The 17,000-nt window shown below is 38.5% G+C and overlaps 1 protein-coding gene across 2 annotated transcripts in view; it reads right to left on the bottom strand.

Annotated features, from left to right (window-relative positions):
• Positions 1–12,286, bottom strand: part of LOC133576963 (calcium-binding protein 2-like) — a 39,069-nt gene extending 26,783 nt beyond the window's left edge. The window contains exons 1-3 of one of the 2 annotated variants that reach the window (XM_072912428.1): positions 12,247–12,286; positions 8,239–8,398; positions 1,631–1,814 (exon numbers count right to left, since the gene is read on the bottom strand). In XM_072912428.1, the coding sequence (XP_072768529.1) occupies positions 1,631–1,714 (84 nt within the window). In that variant the 5' untranslated portion in view covers positions 1,715–1,814; positions 8,239–8,398; positions 12,247–12,286. The remainder of the gene's footprint in view (positions 1–1,630; positions 1,815–8,238; positions 8,399–12,246) is intronic. The other variant, XM_061930405.2, reaches the window with a different exon arrangement.
• Between the last annotated feature and the right edge of the window lie 4,714 nt (positions 12,287–17,000).

Genomic DNA, 17,000 nt, shown 5'->3' with positions numbered 1-17,000 from the left:
ATTTTCAAATTACTTTGACAGCATGTACTGAGAGGTGTTTCTAATATTTTGATGCTTTTTGAAACTTTTCCCAAACATAGTAACAAATAAATGATTAGTAAGTGTCAGGTTCAAACACTGATGGTATCTATTAAACAAGACAAGAAGCAAGGAATTAAACAGAGACAGAATTAAATTTGGCTCAATCGAGGGGAGCGCGTACACCTGTACCCTTGTTTTATTTGGACTTTCCCTGATTATATGGCAACAGCTGTTTCTAAAGGGACGGGGGTCGTAGACAGCCATCGCCTTTGGTTACAAAACAGTTCAAAGAAAAGGTCGTAAAACAGTTCAAAGAAAAGGTCCCTGGAGGGGAGTCTGGTCCTGCTTCCTCTCCGCTTTGTAGTTCTCGGGTCGAGACAAAATCTTTCGGTGGATTACAATACATCAAAGAAAATAGAAAAATATGTTTTAATATGGTTTCTTTAAAAGGACAAACATGAAACAAACCTTCCTAATTGATATGAATCCCACTGTTTATCAGAATCAGAAATACTTTATTAATCCTTGAGGGGGAAATAAAATTTCAGCACAATTAGGAAGGTTTGTGTCCTGTTTGTCCTTTTTAAAGAAACCATATTAAAACATATTTTTCTATTTTCATACATTTTTTAAAAAAATCTCCAGGGAGCCACTAGGGCGGCGCTAAACAAGACAATAAGCAAGGAATTAAACAGAGACAGAATTAAATTTGGCTCAATCGAGGAGCACCTGTACCCTTGTACAGTGTTCCAACACGCTCGGACGAAAGATTTTTCGCCTGCTCTTTTATTTGGACTTTCCCTGATTACATGGCAACAGCTGTCTCTAAAGGGACGGAGGGTCGTAAACAGCTGTCGCTTTTGGTTACAAAACAGTTCAAAGAAAAGGTCCCTGGAGGGGAGTCTGGTCCTGCTTCCTCTACGCTTTGTAGTTCTCGGGTCAAGACAAAATCTTTCTGTGGATTACAATACACCAAAGAAACAGAACACCTTCATGTTGCTTCCCATCCTACACAGTTGCGTTTTACAAGCCTTTTAGCTTGGTTGGATCAAAGACAGCTTTTGTTTTCATGGCAACACAAAGTTTTGTGATAACTTAGACACAATTATTCTGACAGTAAGTACTGCAGTGAATAATCCCTGATATGCTTATCAACAAACCTCTAAAAATTAAAAATTAAAATGCTTCACTGATGAGAGTATTTGGCGAGCGCCGTTTTGTCCGACTAATTTTGCCGGTCCTTGAACTCATCGTAGTTTGATTACAAGTACAACTTTCTCTGATGCTGCCACAGAAGGACGTGTTTTATGCCACTCCTTTGTCTTGTTTTGTCCAGCCTTAACATGCTTTACTGTTGCATAACAACGTTTGTCACAATGTGGTCCAGGCTTGTTATAACAACCATTAAAAATGTTGAAACAGTATTTCAATCATTTTATCAATAAACATTTTTATTTATTTTTTTTTGCATCATACACAAATCTATTTATATAAAACGGTAGTTCTCGGAGCTGGTAGTGTTTGCGGTGCATCGTGAACGCAGGCGGGATTTAATAACAGTAATGCACAATAAAGAGCAAGCTTAAAACGTACACACACACACACACACCTGTTTGGTGGTCCGCTCCTGTGGCACGCTCATGGCTGTAGCACCGCCTCCTGCCGCCGCCGACTCTCGAATGATCATGAACATCTTGATGTGACACAGGCGCTCGCTCTCTCTCTCTCGCTCGCCCGCCCCCTCCCTGCCTCTGAGCCTCTCTGCTGTGTTTGTGTGGAAACGCACACAAAATCTGCAGGATCAAAACAAAACAAAAAAAGGTGAAAAAGGTCACTGGATGTGTAGTTTTTTTGTTTTTTTTTTAAATGTTGCTCAGTCCAGTGGAAATAGAGTCAAGTGTCAAATGATCTCGGTGCTATTGGGGCCTGTTCCAATCCTTTCCTTGCGCTCCTGTCCTGGCTGCTGCACCTTCTTTCTTTGAGGGTTTTTTATCATCTGAAGTTCCTGCCCTCGCTACCTCTCAGCCCTTTAGGTGACACCCTATACCTGTCTGGCTTTACGTCTCGCCCTTTTCTACCTGCGCCTTCACTTCCTCCTCTTTTTTTTCAACATGGGTTATCTCGCACTCCGCTCAAGGCCTGCCTTTTTTTCGTGGCTCTAAATCAGGGGGCCTGAACCTGTGGCTCTTTAGCGCCACCCTAGTGGCTCCCTGGAGATTTTTAAAAAATGTATGAAAATAGAAAAATATATTTTAATATGGTTTCTTTAAAAGGACAAACTTGACACAAACCTTCCTAATTGTTATAAATCCCACTCTTTATCACAATCAGAAATACTTGATTAATCCCCGAATTTTCAGCACAATCCCATTCAAGATCAGACAAACATTACATGGAGACAGAACAGGATCAAACATTACAGGGAGACAGGACAGGATCAAATGTTACAGGAGACAAGACAGGATCAAACATTACAGGGAGACAGAACATGGTCAAACATTACAGGGAGACAGAACAGGATCAAACCTTACAGGGAGACAGAACAGGATCAAATCTTAAAGGGAGACAGAACAGGATCAAACATTACAGGGAGACAGAATAGGGTCCAACGTTACAGGGAGACAGAACAGGGTCAAACGTTACAGGGAGACAGAACAGGATCAAATGTTACAGGGAGACAGAACAGGGTCAAACGTTACAGGGAGACAGAACAGGGTCAAACGTTACAGGGAGACAGAACAGGATCAAACATTACAGGGAGACAGAACAGGATCAAACATTTCTTTCTTCTATTATAATCCACAGAAAGATTTTGTTTTGACCCAAGAACTACAAAGCGGAGAGAAAAGCAGGATCTGCCCAAGTTCCAGGCACCTCTTGTTTGAACTGTTTTATGACCTTTTCTTTGAAATGTTTGTAATCAAAGGCAATGGCTGTTTACGACCCCCGTTACAGGGAGACAGAACAGCGTCAAACGTTACAGCGAGACAGAACAGGTTCAAACATTACAGGGAGACAGAACAGGATCAAACATTACAGGGAGACAGAAAATTATCAAACATTACAGGGAGACAGAACAGGATCAAACATTACAGGGAGACAGAACAGGATCAAACATTACAGGGAGACAGAAAATGATCAAACATTACAGGGAGACAGAACAGGACCAAACGTTACAGGGAGACAGAACAGGATCAAACGTTACAGAGAGACAGAACAGCGTCAAACGTTACAGCGAGACAGAACAGGTTCAAACATTACAGGGAGACAGAACAGGATCAAACATTACAGGGAGACAGAACAAGATCAAACGTTACAGGGCGACAGAACAGGATCAAACGTTACAGGGGAGACAGAACAGGATCAAACGTTACAGGGGAGACAGAACAGGATCAAACGTTACAGGGAGACAGAACAGAATCAAACATTACAGGGAGACAGAACAGGATCAAACATTACAGGAAGACAGAACAGGGTCAAACATTACAAGGAGACAGAACAGGATCAAACATTACAGGGAGACAGAATAGGGTCAAACATTACAGGGAAACAGAACAGGGTCAAACAATACAGGGAGACAGAACATAATCAAACATTACAGGGAGACAGAACATGATCAAACATTGCAGGGGGACGGAACAGGATCAAACATTACAGGGAGACAGAACAGGATCAAACATTACAGGGAGACAGAACAGGATCAAACATTACAGGGAGACAGAACAGGATCAAACGTTACAGGGAGACAGAACAAAATCAAACGTTACAGGGGAGACAGAACAGGATCAAACGTTACAGGGGAGACAGAACAGGATCAAACGTTACAGGGGAGACAGAACAGGATCAAACGTTATAGGGGAGACAGAACAGGATCAAACGTTACAGGGAGACAGAACAGAATCCAACATTACAGGGAGACAGAACAGGATCAAACATTACAGGGAGACAGAACAGGATCAAACGTTACAGGGAGACAGAACAGGATCAAACGTTACAGGGAGACAGAACAGGATCAAACGTTACAGGGAGACAGAACAGGATCAAACATTACAGGGGGACAGAATAGGGTCAAACATTACAGGGAAACAGAACAGGGTCAAACAATACAGGGAGACAGAACAGGATCAAACATTACAGGGAGACAGAACAGGATCAAATGTTACAGGGAGACAGAACAGGGAGACAGAACAGGATCAAACATTACAGGGAAACAGAACAGGATCAAACGTTACAGGGAGACGGAGCAGGATCAAACATTACAGGGAGACAGAACAGGATCAAACATTACAGGGAGACGGAACAGGATCAAACGTTACAGGGAGACAGAACAGGATCAAACATTACAGGGAGACGGAGCAGGATCAAACATTACAGGGAGACAGAACAGGATCAAACATTACAGGGAGACGGAACAGGATCAAACGTTACAGGGAGACAGAACAGGATCAAACATTACAGGGAGACAGAACCAGATCAAACATTACACAAACAACTATGAGAAATGCAGCCAATATTACATACAGATAATGTGTCACGAGACATGCAAATATAAATTAAATACACAGAGGACATAAGTAAAGGCAATTTGTTGTTCCAGACCACAGTAAACGTTGCAAATATTGTAATAAATCCATTAAAAGAAGACAACCTGCCGTTTCCTTTAACTTGGACACACACATTTATACTTTTGTCTTTCTAAGCCAGTCATTTCCAGGAGTTCTCACCTTCTGCGTAGCCTCTGTTTTCCAATGTTGTAAAAATGTGTAGATTAAATATTCTATTTCAACATTTCTGTCAACGAAGATTTGCTTCAGCCTGCGACACATAGTCATTTTGATAGTAGGCTATTATAGCTAATATAGACACTTACATCATGTGTTGTCTTCATTATAACACTTATATAAGACTTTTAAAGTCATTTTGATAGTAGGCTATTATAGCTAATATAGACACTTACATCATGTGTTGTCTTCATTATAACACTTATATAAGACTTTTAAAGTCATTTTGATAGTAGGCTAATATCGACACTTACATCATGTGTTGTCTTAATTATAAAACATATAAGACTTTTAAAGTCATTTTGATAGTAGGCTAATATAGCTAATTTTTCCAATGTTGTAAAAATGTGTAGATTAAATATTCAATTTCAACATTTCTGTCAACGAAGATTTGCTTCAGCCTGCGACACATAGTCATTTTGATAGTAGGCTATTATAGCTAATATAGACACTTACTCATCATGTGTTGTCTTCATTATAAAACATATAAGACTTTTAAAGTCATTTTGATAGTAGGCTAATATAGCTAATTTTTCCAATGTTGTAAAAATGTGTAGATTAAATATTCAATTTCAACATTTCTGTCAACGAAGATTTGCTTCAGCCTGCGACACATAGTCATTTTGATAGTAGGCTATTATAGCTAATATAGACACTTACATCATGTGTTGTCTTCATTATAACACTTATATAAGACTTTTAAAGTCATTTTGATAGTAGGCTATTATAGCTAATATAGACACTTACATCATGTGTTGTCTTCATTATAACACTTATATAAGACTTTTAAAGTCATTTTGATAGTAGGCTAATATCGACACTTACATCATGTGTTGTCTTCATTATAAAACATATAAGACTTTTAAAGTCATTTTGATAGTAGGCTAATATAGCTAATATAGACACTTACATCATGTGTTGCCTTCATTATAAAACTTATATAAGACTTTTAAAGTCATTTTGATAGTAGGCTAATATAACTAATGTAGACACTTACATCATGTCTTGCCTTCATTATAACACTTATTTAAGACTTTTAAGTTTTTGCGGCTCTCCAGACAGATTTTTATTTTTGTATTTCTGGTCCAATATGGCTCCTTCAACATTCTGGGTTGCCGACCCCTGTTCTAAATCCAAATCTTAGGCACAATTTCCTCCCCATCTTTCCCCGCTGTACATCATTTCACCCTGACAGTAATCCTTGTGCTTCTCCTTGTCCCCTCCTCTCGCTTTCCCTCTGCCTGTCCTCAATCCCCTTTTCATATCTGAAAACAAACAAATTGGATTCTTTCCCATTCGCCCAGGTCAGCAATCCATTTAGTGGTGTGTTTTTTTGTGTGTTTTTTTTTTTTTTTTTGCCTTCAAATTCCGTGGCTACGATCAAAACATTAGTTTGGGCTTGAAGGCATCGTGCACCTCATGCTTCTCCTGCATGCATAATCTCATCCTGCAAGCACCAATAAGCACACACATGTGCACACAGGTGGGCCTTTCAGGTCTATTTTTAGGCTCAGCATTTGTTTTTTGTTTTCCTCTCACGCATTCTCTCTATATACACCAGACCTGGGCAAATTAAGACCCGTTAAGCTTTTCAATCTGGCCAGCCGGACATTCCCAAATAATTATTTTAGATGTTTAAGATGGAAAGTGTAGCTGCCATTATGATGTGCACTCATCTTTTCTAATGACCGTAAGTCTTCAACTATACCAGGGGTTGGCAACCCATGGCTCCGGAGCCGAATGCGGCTCTTTGATCACTCTGATGCGGCTCAGCAGCTTACTTGCTGAACCCCCCAATTTTCCCGTGAGACTTCCGGGTTTCAGTGCCTCTCGCAGAAAACTCCCGGGATTTATATTCACCGATTTTCACCCTTACAGCTATAATAAGGGCGTGCCATGATGGTACAACATTTGACGCTCTCTACAATCTGTATTAACAGCGTGCCAGCCCAACAATTGTTATACAATATACATTTTCTGCTTGCACACGTACGTGACAGCAAGTCATACTTTGTCAACAGCCACACAGGTTACACCGACGGTGGCCATATAAAACAACTTTAACACTCTTACTAATAATGCGCCACACTTTGAACTAAAACCAAACAAGAATGACAAACACATTTCGGGAGAACATCTGCACCTTAACACAACATAAACACAACAGAACAAACACCCAGAATCCCATGCAGCCCTGACTCTTCCGGGCTACATTATACACCCCTGCTACCACCAAACCCCGCCCCCACCCCAACCCTGCTCCCCCATATATCAACCCCCCACCCCCTCCGTGAGTCGGTTGAGGTGGGCGGGGTTTGGTAGCGGGGGTGTATAATGTAGCCCGGAAGAGTTAGGGCTGCATGAGATTCTGGGTATTTGTCCTGTTGTGTTAATGTTGTGTTACGGTGCAGATGTTCTCCCGAAATGTGTTTGTCATTCTTGTTTGGTGTGGGTTGACAGTGTGGCGCATTATTAGTAAGAGTGTTAAAGTTTTTTTTATACCGCCACCGTCAGTGTAACCTGTGTGGTTGTTGACCAAGTATGCCTTGCTGTCACCACCATCACGGCACGCATGACGCTGACAAGCCATTCAAATTCCATATAAAGGTGTGGGCATCGTGCCTGAGACCCCTGGTTTATACATAGCACAAAGCAAAAAAAAAACTTTGTATGCAGTGTTATTTCATTTAAAATTTCAAAAAAAAATTTCGGCTCCCATTGTTTCCTATAATTTGCGAAACTGGTCAAAATGGCTCTTTGACTGGTAAAGGTTGCCGACCCCTGAACTATACTAAGTATTTCAATGGTCGGAATCTGCACTTTTGCATGATATACTAGCTACTATGGTCATCTAATTAGTTACTATGGTAATCTAAGTCACGTTTCCACAGAGTGTTTCCAGAGCCTGAAATGTGGGTGTCAGGGACAGACGCGGAAGGAGATTTTTACAACAAAGTTCTAGAGCTTAGTGATGAATCAGATATATCAGATTGTTTACCTATTTTTTTTTTTTTTACATATTTTGCTGTGTTTGTTGCATTTTTGTTGCAATTCGCTTGATTGTATAATATGTGGATGGAGAGGGGGTGTGACGTTCATATGTTGTCAATATTCAATGTTTTATCGTCCGTACGTAATATTGTAAATCCCACATTCTTTATTTTCATGTACATTCTGGGTGTCTCATTCAGTAAAAAAAAAAAAAATTCCATTCTGTTTTTAAGGCGGTCTGTCATAACGTTTTTAGCATTCAATCAGACATTATTGTGAGTTCTTGTATTAGTGTTCCTAAAAATAGGACCCAAGCACACATACTGGAAAGCAGATTTTCATAGTTTACATATATGTGTGTGTGTGTGTGTGTGTGTGTGTGTGTGTGTGTGTGTGTGTGTGTGTGTGTGTGTGTGTGTGTTGTGATGTGCGTTCACAAACCAACCTCCCAGAGACAGTTCTGTTAACGTTCAAATGCCGCAGCGTTGGTTTATTCAGTCACTTTTCTGAAAGCAGGTTAAATTAAAGTTCTCCCGATCGGGGCTTCCATTGAAACAAAACAAATGATTGCATTCCTCATGCCTTGATCAGGTCCCCTACATCACCTGGAACACAGAGCAGAGAAATCTCTGATCAGCGCAAAGTAGTGATGGGTCCGGCAACACCGATGCATCGGCGCATGCGTCGAGCTCATAGAGCGAAACCCTGTGTCGGTGCGCGTACCGCTTTTAGAAAGTCACGTGACCGATCATGAGCTGTTTTGGTCACGTGACCGATACGCGAACTGTGTCGCACTGACGCCTCCTCTGTGCCCTGTGAGCGGCTCTTTTCTACAGCCGGAGAAATAATAACTAAGAAGAGAAAGCGTCTAAAATTGAATACGTTAGAAAAACTGTTTTAAAAAAAAATAAAAATGTGTAAAAAAAAAAAAAAAAAAAAAAAAAAATTCCAGGTCCATAAGCATCCTCATTCACAACACGTTCTCTTAGATGTCCATGTTATGATACATGTTCACATTATTTATTGACTGTATCTAAAAAAGACAAAAAATATATTTTTATTTAAATTAAGTTATTAAATAATCCTAAATGAAATGTCCAGGGTGTACCCCGCCTTCCGCCCGATTGTAGCTGAGATAGGCTCCAGCGCCCCCCGCGACCCCAAAGGGAATAAGCGGTAGAAAATGGATGGATGGATGGAAATACAATGACTTGGTTTATATTATTATATATACTAGGTCAGTGGTTCTCAACCTTTTTTCAGCAATGTACCCCCTGTGAATTTTTTTTAATTCAAGGACCCCCTAATGAGAGCAAAGCATTTTTGGTTGAAAAAAAAAAAAGATAAAGAAGTAAAATACAGCACTATGTCATCAGTTTCTGATTTATTAGCTTGTATAACAGTGCAAAAATATTGCTCATTTGTAGTAGTCTTTCTTGAACTATTTGGAAAAAAAGATAAAAATAACTAAAAACTTGTTGAAAAATAAACAAGTGATTCAATTATAAATAAAGATTTCTACACATAGAAGTAATCATCAACTTAAAGTGCCCTCTTTGGGGATTGTAATAGAGATCAATCTGGATTCATGAACTTAATTCTAAACATTTCTTCACAAAAAAAAAAAATCTTTAACATCAATATTTATGGAACATGTCCACAAAAAATCTAGCTGTCCACACTGAATATTGCATTGTTGCATTTATTTTCACAGTTCTTTTTGACAGACATTTCAGTGACAAACCTGAGCTTGTGCTTCACTGAGTTTATGAACTTACATTCATATTTTGTTGAAGTATTATTCAATAAATATATTTATAAAGGATTTTTGAATTGTTGCTATTTTTAGAATATTTTTTCAAAATCTCACGTACCCCTTGGCATACCTTCAAGTACCCCCAGGGGTTCGTGTACCCCCATTTGAGAACCACTGTGCTAGGTCATAAAATCAGTGTCAGTTGAGTCGGTCCATAGGTTGCCTGTAGGGATTTTTAATGTCCAGCAGATGTCAGTATTTAGTGACACAGTATCGACACAGTATCAATACAGTTTTGCAATGTGTCGAAACGCTTAATGACGCCTCATCAACCCATCACTAGCGCAAAGCTCAATAAATCACAGCATTCAATGAATCCAACATATTACACATTTAGCAGACTAATTTACAAACTATATTTCAGTGGAGCAACACACTTACCACCTGATGGGAGCAGACCTTTCCCAGCAGGGAGCCAGCCACACAATGCACTAAGGTGCTATTTAAATCAAACAGTGATTGCCAACCTGACACAGCTGCCTGATTGAGAATAAAATTAGGGATGTACTTGCCTTCAATGACCACACCTAGAGGTTAGCGTAGTTTGACCGCCTGGTGCATGCTTTCATTGTGATGGCTGGCCCTCTGCCTATAGTCTCACCTGTTCGGAGGTATTGTGATGCTCCACAATATATATATATATATATATATATATATATATATATATATATATATATATATATATATATATATATATGCGGTACAGGCCAAAAGTTTGGACACACCTTCTCATTCAATGCGTTTTCTTTATTTTCATGACTATTTACATTATAGATTGTCACATCAAAACTATGAATGAACACATGTGGAGTTATGTACTTAACAAAAAAAAGGTGAAAAAAAAACAGAAAACATGTTTTATATTCCAGTCTCTTCAAAATAGCCACCCTTTGCTCTGATTACTGCTTTGCACACTCTTGGCCTTCTCTTCATGAGCTTCAAGAGGTAGTCGCCTGAGATGGTTGTCGCTTCCCAGGTGTCATAGTTTTGATGCCTTCAGTGACAATCTACAATGTAAATAGTCATGATTAAGGGCTACATGAATAAACTTTGATTGATTGAAAATAAAGAAAACGTATTGAAATGAGAAGGTGTCCAAACTTTTGGCCTGTACTATATATATATATATATATATATATATATATATATATATATATATATATATATATATATATATATACACATCTATATATATATACACATCTATACATATATATATATATATATATATATACATATATATACATATACATCTATATATATATATATATATATATATATATATATATACATATATATACATATACATCTATATATATATATATATATATATATATATATATATATATATATATATATATAGCATTCATGTAATGCTTTAAAAAGGCAAACGGATGTCACAAAAAGCCAAAAGACTTGTTTCCATTGTGGTCCATTAAATATTCATCACATTTGATACATTCAATAATAAAAGATATATAACCCGTAACATGTGTATAAAAAATTACGTTAAAAAATGGATAAATTATGTACATATACACAGTATACATGTCATATATATATATATACATATATATATATATATATATATATATATATACATATACATATATATATATATATATATATATATATATATATACATACATATATATATATATATATATATATATATATATATACTGTATGTATATATATATATATATATGTATATATATATAAGTATATATATATACATATATATATGTATATATGTATGTATATGTATACATATATGTATATACATATATATATATATATATATACACATATACAGTAAACATGTCATATATATATGTATATGTATATATACAGTATGTATGTATGTATATATATATATATATATATATATATATATATATATATATATATATATATGTACATTTGTATGTATCCATCCATCCATTTTCTACCACTTATCATATCTAATGTGTATATATATATATATATATATATATATATATATATATATATATATATATATATATATATATGACATGTATACTGTGTATATGTACATAATTTATCCATTTTTTTAACATAATTTTTTATATACATGTTACAGGTTATATATCTTTTATTATTGAATGTATGAAATGAAATGAATATTTAATGGACCACAATGGAAACAAGCCTTTTGGCTTTTTGTGCCATCCAGTTGCCTTTTTAAAGCATTACATGGATTAAATTCTTTAAGATGATTGAATATAGATATATTTATTGATTGATTGAGAAGTTTATTGACATCTTAAAGAATTGAATCCACATGTAATGCTTTAAAAAGGCAACTGGATGGCACAAAAAGCCAAAAGGCTTGTTTCCATTGTGGCCCATTAAATATTCATTTCATTTCATACATTCAATAATAAAAGATATATAACCTGTAACATGTATATAAAAAACTACGTAAAAAATTGATAAATTAAAAAAATTATTAGACAAATTATTAGATAGATAAATAGATATACCGGCCCCCAGACACTTTTCTTTGTATAAATATGGTCCCCCTGAGTCAAAATAATTGCCCAGGCCTGACATACACACACAAAGTATCTACAAACTATGCACAGACCAGCAGACAAAAGAGGTGCAACTCACTCAGGTGCTCGATCTCCTCATTGATTATTGACGAGGCAGGCGAGGCATATTCCTCAGGCCAGGCAAAGAAAAGAGATCCATTTACAGAAAAAGATGACGCAAAACACGCTGACGTTCAGAGCTGGAGGTGGTATTTTTAGCAGAGGTCTTTGTACCGGAGCTTACATGAGGGGGGAGACATGGTGCGGAACTCTAAGACCTCCTGACAATCATCTTCCTCTGCAGTGGACTTTTGTTTTTTATCTATGTTGTTTGCCAGACGTACACATTAGCCTGTCTTGCAGAACACAAATGTCCATTGCGGAGGACAAGTTCAGGTCTGTATGGTGTTACAATGTTGGATACTTTTGTTAAACCACGTCAAATCATACAGTGCATCCGGAAAGTATTCACAGCGCTTTGCTTTTTTCCATATTTTGTTACGTTACAGCCTCTTTCCTAAATGAAAGAAATGTCTCTTTGTCCTTAAAATTCCACACACAATATGTATTAAAAATGAAAAAAAGTAGAAACCATCAATCAATCAATGTTTATTTATATAGCCCTAAATCACAAGTGTCTCAAAGGGCTGCACAAGCCACAACGACATCCTCGGTACAGAGCCCACATAAGGGCAAGGAAAAACTCACAACCCCAATGGGACGTCGATGTGATTGACTATGAGAAACCTTGGAGAGGACCACATATGTGGGTGACCCCCCCCCCCCCCCCCCCACCCCCTACCCCCTCTAGGGGAGACCTGATGCAATGGATGTCGAGTGGGTCTACTATGATATTGTGAAAGTACAGTCCATAGTGGATCTAACATAATAGTGTGAGAGTCCAGTCCATAGTGGATCTAACATAATAGTGAGAGTCCAGTCCATAGTAGATCTAACATAATAGTGTGAGACTCCAGTCCATAGTGGATCTAACATAATAGTGTGAGAGTCTAGTCCATAGTGGATCTAACATAATAGTGTGAGAGTCCAGTCCATAGTGGATCTAGCATAATAGTGTGAGAGTCCAGTCCATAGTGGATCTAACATAATAGTGTGAGAGTCCAGTCCATAGTGGATCTAACATAATAGTGTGAGAGTCCAGTCCATAGTGGATCTAACATAATAGTGAGAGTCCAGTCCATAGTGGATCTAGCATAATAGTGTGAGAGTCCAGTCCATAGTGGATCTAACATAATAGTGTGAGAGTCCAGTCCATAGTGGATCCAACATAATAGTGAGAGTCCAGTCTATAGTGGATCTAACATAATAGTGTGAGAGTCCAGTCCATAGTGGACCTAACATAATAGTGTGAGAGTCCAGTCCATAGTGGATCTAACATAATAGTGTGAGAGTCCAGTCCATAGTGGATCTAACATAATATTGTGAGAGTCCAGTCCATAGTGGATCTAACATAATAGTGTGAGAGTCCAGTCCATAGTGGATCTAACATAATAGTGTGAGAGTCCAGTCCATAGTGGATCTAACATAATAGTGTGAAAGTCCAGTCCATAGTGGATATAACATAATAGTGTGAGAGTCCAGTCCATAGTGGATCTAAAATAATAGTGAGAGTCCAGTCCATAGTGGATCTAGCATAATAGTGTGAGAGTCCAGTCCATAGTGGATCTAACATAATAGTGAGAGTCCAGTCCATAGTGGATCTAACATAATAGTGGGAGAGTCCAGTCCATAGTGGATCTAACATAATAGTGAGAGTCCAGACCATAGTGGATCTAACATAATAGTGTGAGAGTCCAGTCCATAGTGGATCTAACATAATAGTGTGAGAGTCCAGTCCATAGTGGATCTAACATAATAGTGAGAGTCCAGTCCATTGTAGATCTAACCTAATAGTGAGAGAGTCCAGTCCATAGTGGATCTAACATAATAGTGTGAGAGTCCAGTCCATAGTGGATCTAACATAATAGTGAGAGTCCAGTCCATAGTGGATCTAGCATAATAGTGTGAGAGTCCAGTCCATAGTGGATCTAACATAATAGTGTGAGAGTCCAGTCCATAGTGGATCTAGCATAATAGTGTGAGAGTCCAGTCCATAGTGGATCTAACATAATAGTGAGAGTCCAGTCCATTGTAGATCTAACCTAATAGTGAGAGAGTCCAGTCCATAGTGGATCTAACATAATAGTGTGAGAGTCCAGTCCATAGTGGATCTAACATAATAGTGAGAGTCCAGTCCATAGTGGATCTAGCATAATAGTGTGAGAGTCCAGTCCATAGTGGATCTAACATAATAGTGTGAGAGTCCAGTCCATAGTGGATCTAACATAATAGTGAGAGTCCAGTCCATAGTGGATCTAGCATAATAGTGTGAGAGTCCAGTCCATAGTGGATCTAACATAATAGTGAGAGTCCAGTCCATAGTGGATCTGACATAATATTGTGAGAGTCCAGTCCATAGTGGATCTAACATAATATTGTGAGAGTCCAGTCCATAGTGGATCTAACATAATAGTGTGAGAGTACAGTCCATAGTAGATCTAACATAATGGTGAGAGTCCAGTCCATAGTGGATCTAACATAATAGTGTGAGAGTCTAGTCCATAGTGGATCTAACATAATAGTGTGAGAGTCCAGTCCATAGTGGATCTAGCATAATAGTGTGAGAGTCCAGTCCATAGTGGATCTAACATAATAGTGAGAGTCCAGTCCATAGTGGATCTAGCATAATAGTGTGAGAGTCCAGTCCATAGTGGATCTAACATAATAGTGTGAGAGTCCAGTCCATAGTGGATCTAACATAATAGTGTGAGAGTCCAGTCCATAGTGGCTCTAACATAATAGTGAGAGTCCAGTCCATAGTGGATCTAACATAATAGTGAGAGTCCAGTCCATAGTGGGGCCAGCAGGAGATCATCTCGAGCGGAGACGGGTCAGCAGCGCAGAGATGTTCCCAACCGATGCACAGGCGAGCGGTCCACCCCGGGTCCCGACTCTGGACAGCCAGCACTTCATCCATGGCCACCGGACCTGTGCCCCCGCTTCCACAAGGGAGAGGGGGGCAGAGAAGAAAAGAAAAAAAACGGCAGATCAACTGGTCTAAAAGGGGGGTCTATTTAAAGGCTAGAGTATACAAATGAGTTTTAAGATGGGAATTAAATGCTTCTACTGAGGTAGCATCTCTAACTGTTACCAGTAGAACATTCCAGAGTACTGGAGCCCCAATAGAAAAATAATACGTTACAGTAATGGAGACGAGACGAAACCACATGTACATTAGTATTCAGACAACTAGGGGTGTAACGGTACGTGTATTTGTATTGAACCGTTTCGGTACGGGGGGTTCGGTTCGGTTCGGAGGTGTACCGAACGAGTTTCCACACGAACATATTAAGTAGCTGCCTAAGCTAAAGTCTTAACAAGCTGCTCCGCTTCCTTCTGCCTGTCTCTGTCAGTCCTCTACACAGCATCCAGCATTGTCCCACCCACACAACCATCTGATTGGTTACACACAGAGCGGTAACAGCCAATCAGCAGTGCGTATTCAGAGCACATATAGTCAGTGCTTATCGTTTAGCAGGTAATTATCAGGCAGCGGAATCTCCCCAAATGATAATAAACACCTCCCAGTCAACTACTAGTAACATCACTATGAGCCCGTTGACCTTCTAGAAATATAAAAGGCAGCTCAGCTCGCTCGCAGTCCTGGCTTGAGGTGAAGGCTAATTCGCTTTTAGCGTAACGTTAGCTCATTTTGCGGTGTGTGTGTGTGTGTGTTACGGACAGCAAAGCCCTGTCTGTCTGTTATTTCACTTTACCCTTTTCTGTGTTGATTGAGCTGTGTTGAAGCAGCAAAAAAGGACATTATGTTAAATGAAGAGTTTCTGTCTCTGATAGTTGATATAATAATGTAAGTGCATCATTAAGCCTACATGAACTCCATGGTGTTCAGGGATGAATAGTCTCTCCTATTGCTATCGTACTATTTTTTCAGCTATAGTTACATTAATCATTAGTGATGCAGCAGCCTAGTTTTGAATGGCAGGGTCCCTGCTATCACATGTTGATAAAAATATAACATTTACATAATAAAAATCAACTACAGGCTTCCCAAATGCTGTAATAAATTAAGCATGATGAGTTGACTTGAAATTGTTTAATGTTGCACTTTTTATATGTAGAAGAAAAGTTTTGTCATTTTATTGAGCAACAACTTGAGGCAGTTTAATGTTGATTAACGTGGGCAGAATTATTACAGTGTTCACAATGTTAATAGGATAAAGCCATTGTTTACAAATTTGGTAAATAAATAACCAAAAAATGTATATTTTGTTGTTTTCTTACTGTACCGAAAATGAACCGAACCGTGACCTCTAAACCGAGGTATATACCGAACCGAAATTTGTGTGCACCGTTACACCCCTAATTGCGGTACTATACTAGTACCAGTATACCGAACAACCCTAGAGCACACTGAACAATACCACGATGATAATGATAATTTAGGTCACGAGTGGTATGAAATGTTCCTATCGAGGAAATAACAGCTTCCACTTGTGTGGGAAGACTTTGATGGCGAGTGACTGTTGTGCTGGGATGAAGAATTACGTCAAGTTGGACTCTCCTCCCCTGACGAATGGCTGTTTAGTCCCTGCGGTGTATCTCGGAACAAAGGCGAGCCTGAACTAGCGTCACCTTAGCCGTGACGTGGTATTGTGTTACTGCTTGTTTACCTTCCTGCAATACTATCTAATTACAGATCAGCACACTTTAAGTCACCTTGGCAGCCAATAAAAGCAAGACGACATGGCGCCA

Source organism: Nerophis lumbriciformis, linkage group LG36 (genome assembly GCF_033978685.3).
Source record: "Nerophis lumbriciformis linkage group LG36, RoL_Nlum_v2.1, whole genome shotgun sequence".
Classification (NCBI taxonomy): domain Eukaryota; kingdom Metazoa; phylum Chordata; class Actinopteri; order Syngnathiformes; family Syngnathidae; genus Nerophis; species Nerophis lumbriciformis.
The sequence above is the reverse complement of the archived record's forward strand: the minus strand, read 5'-3'. Positions and strand labels throughout refer to the sequence as shown.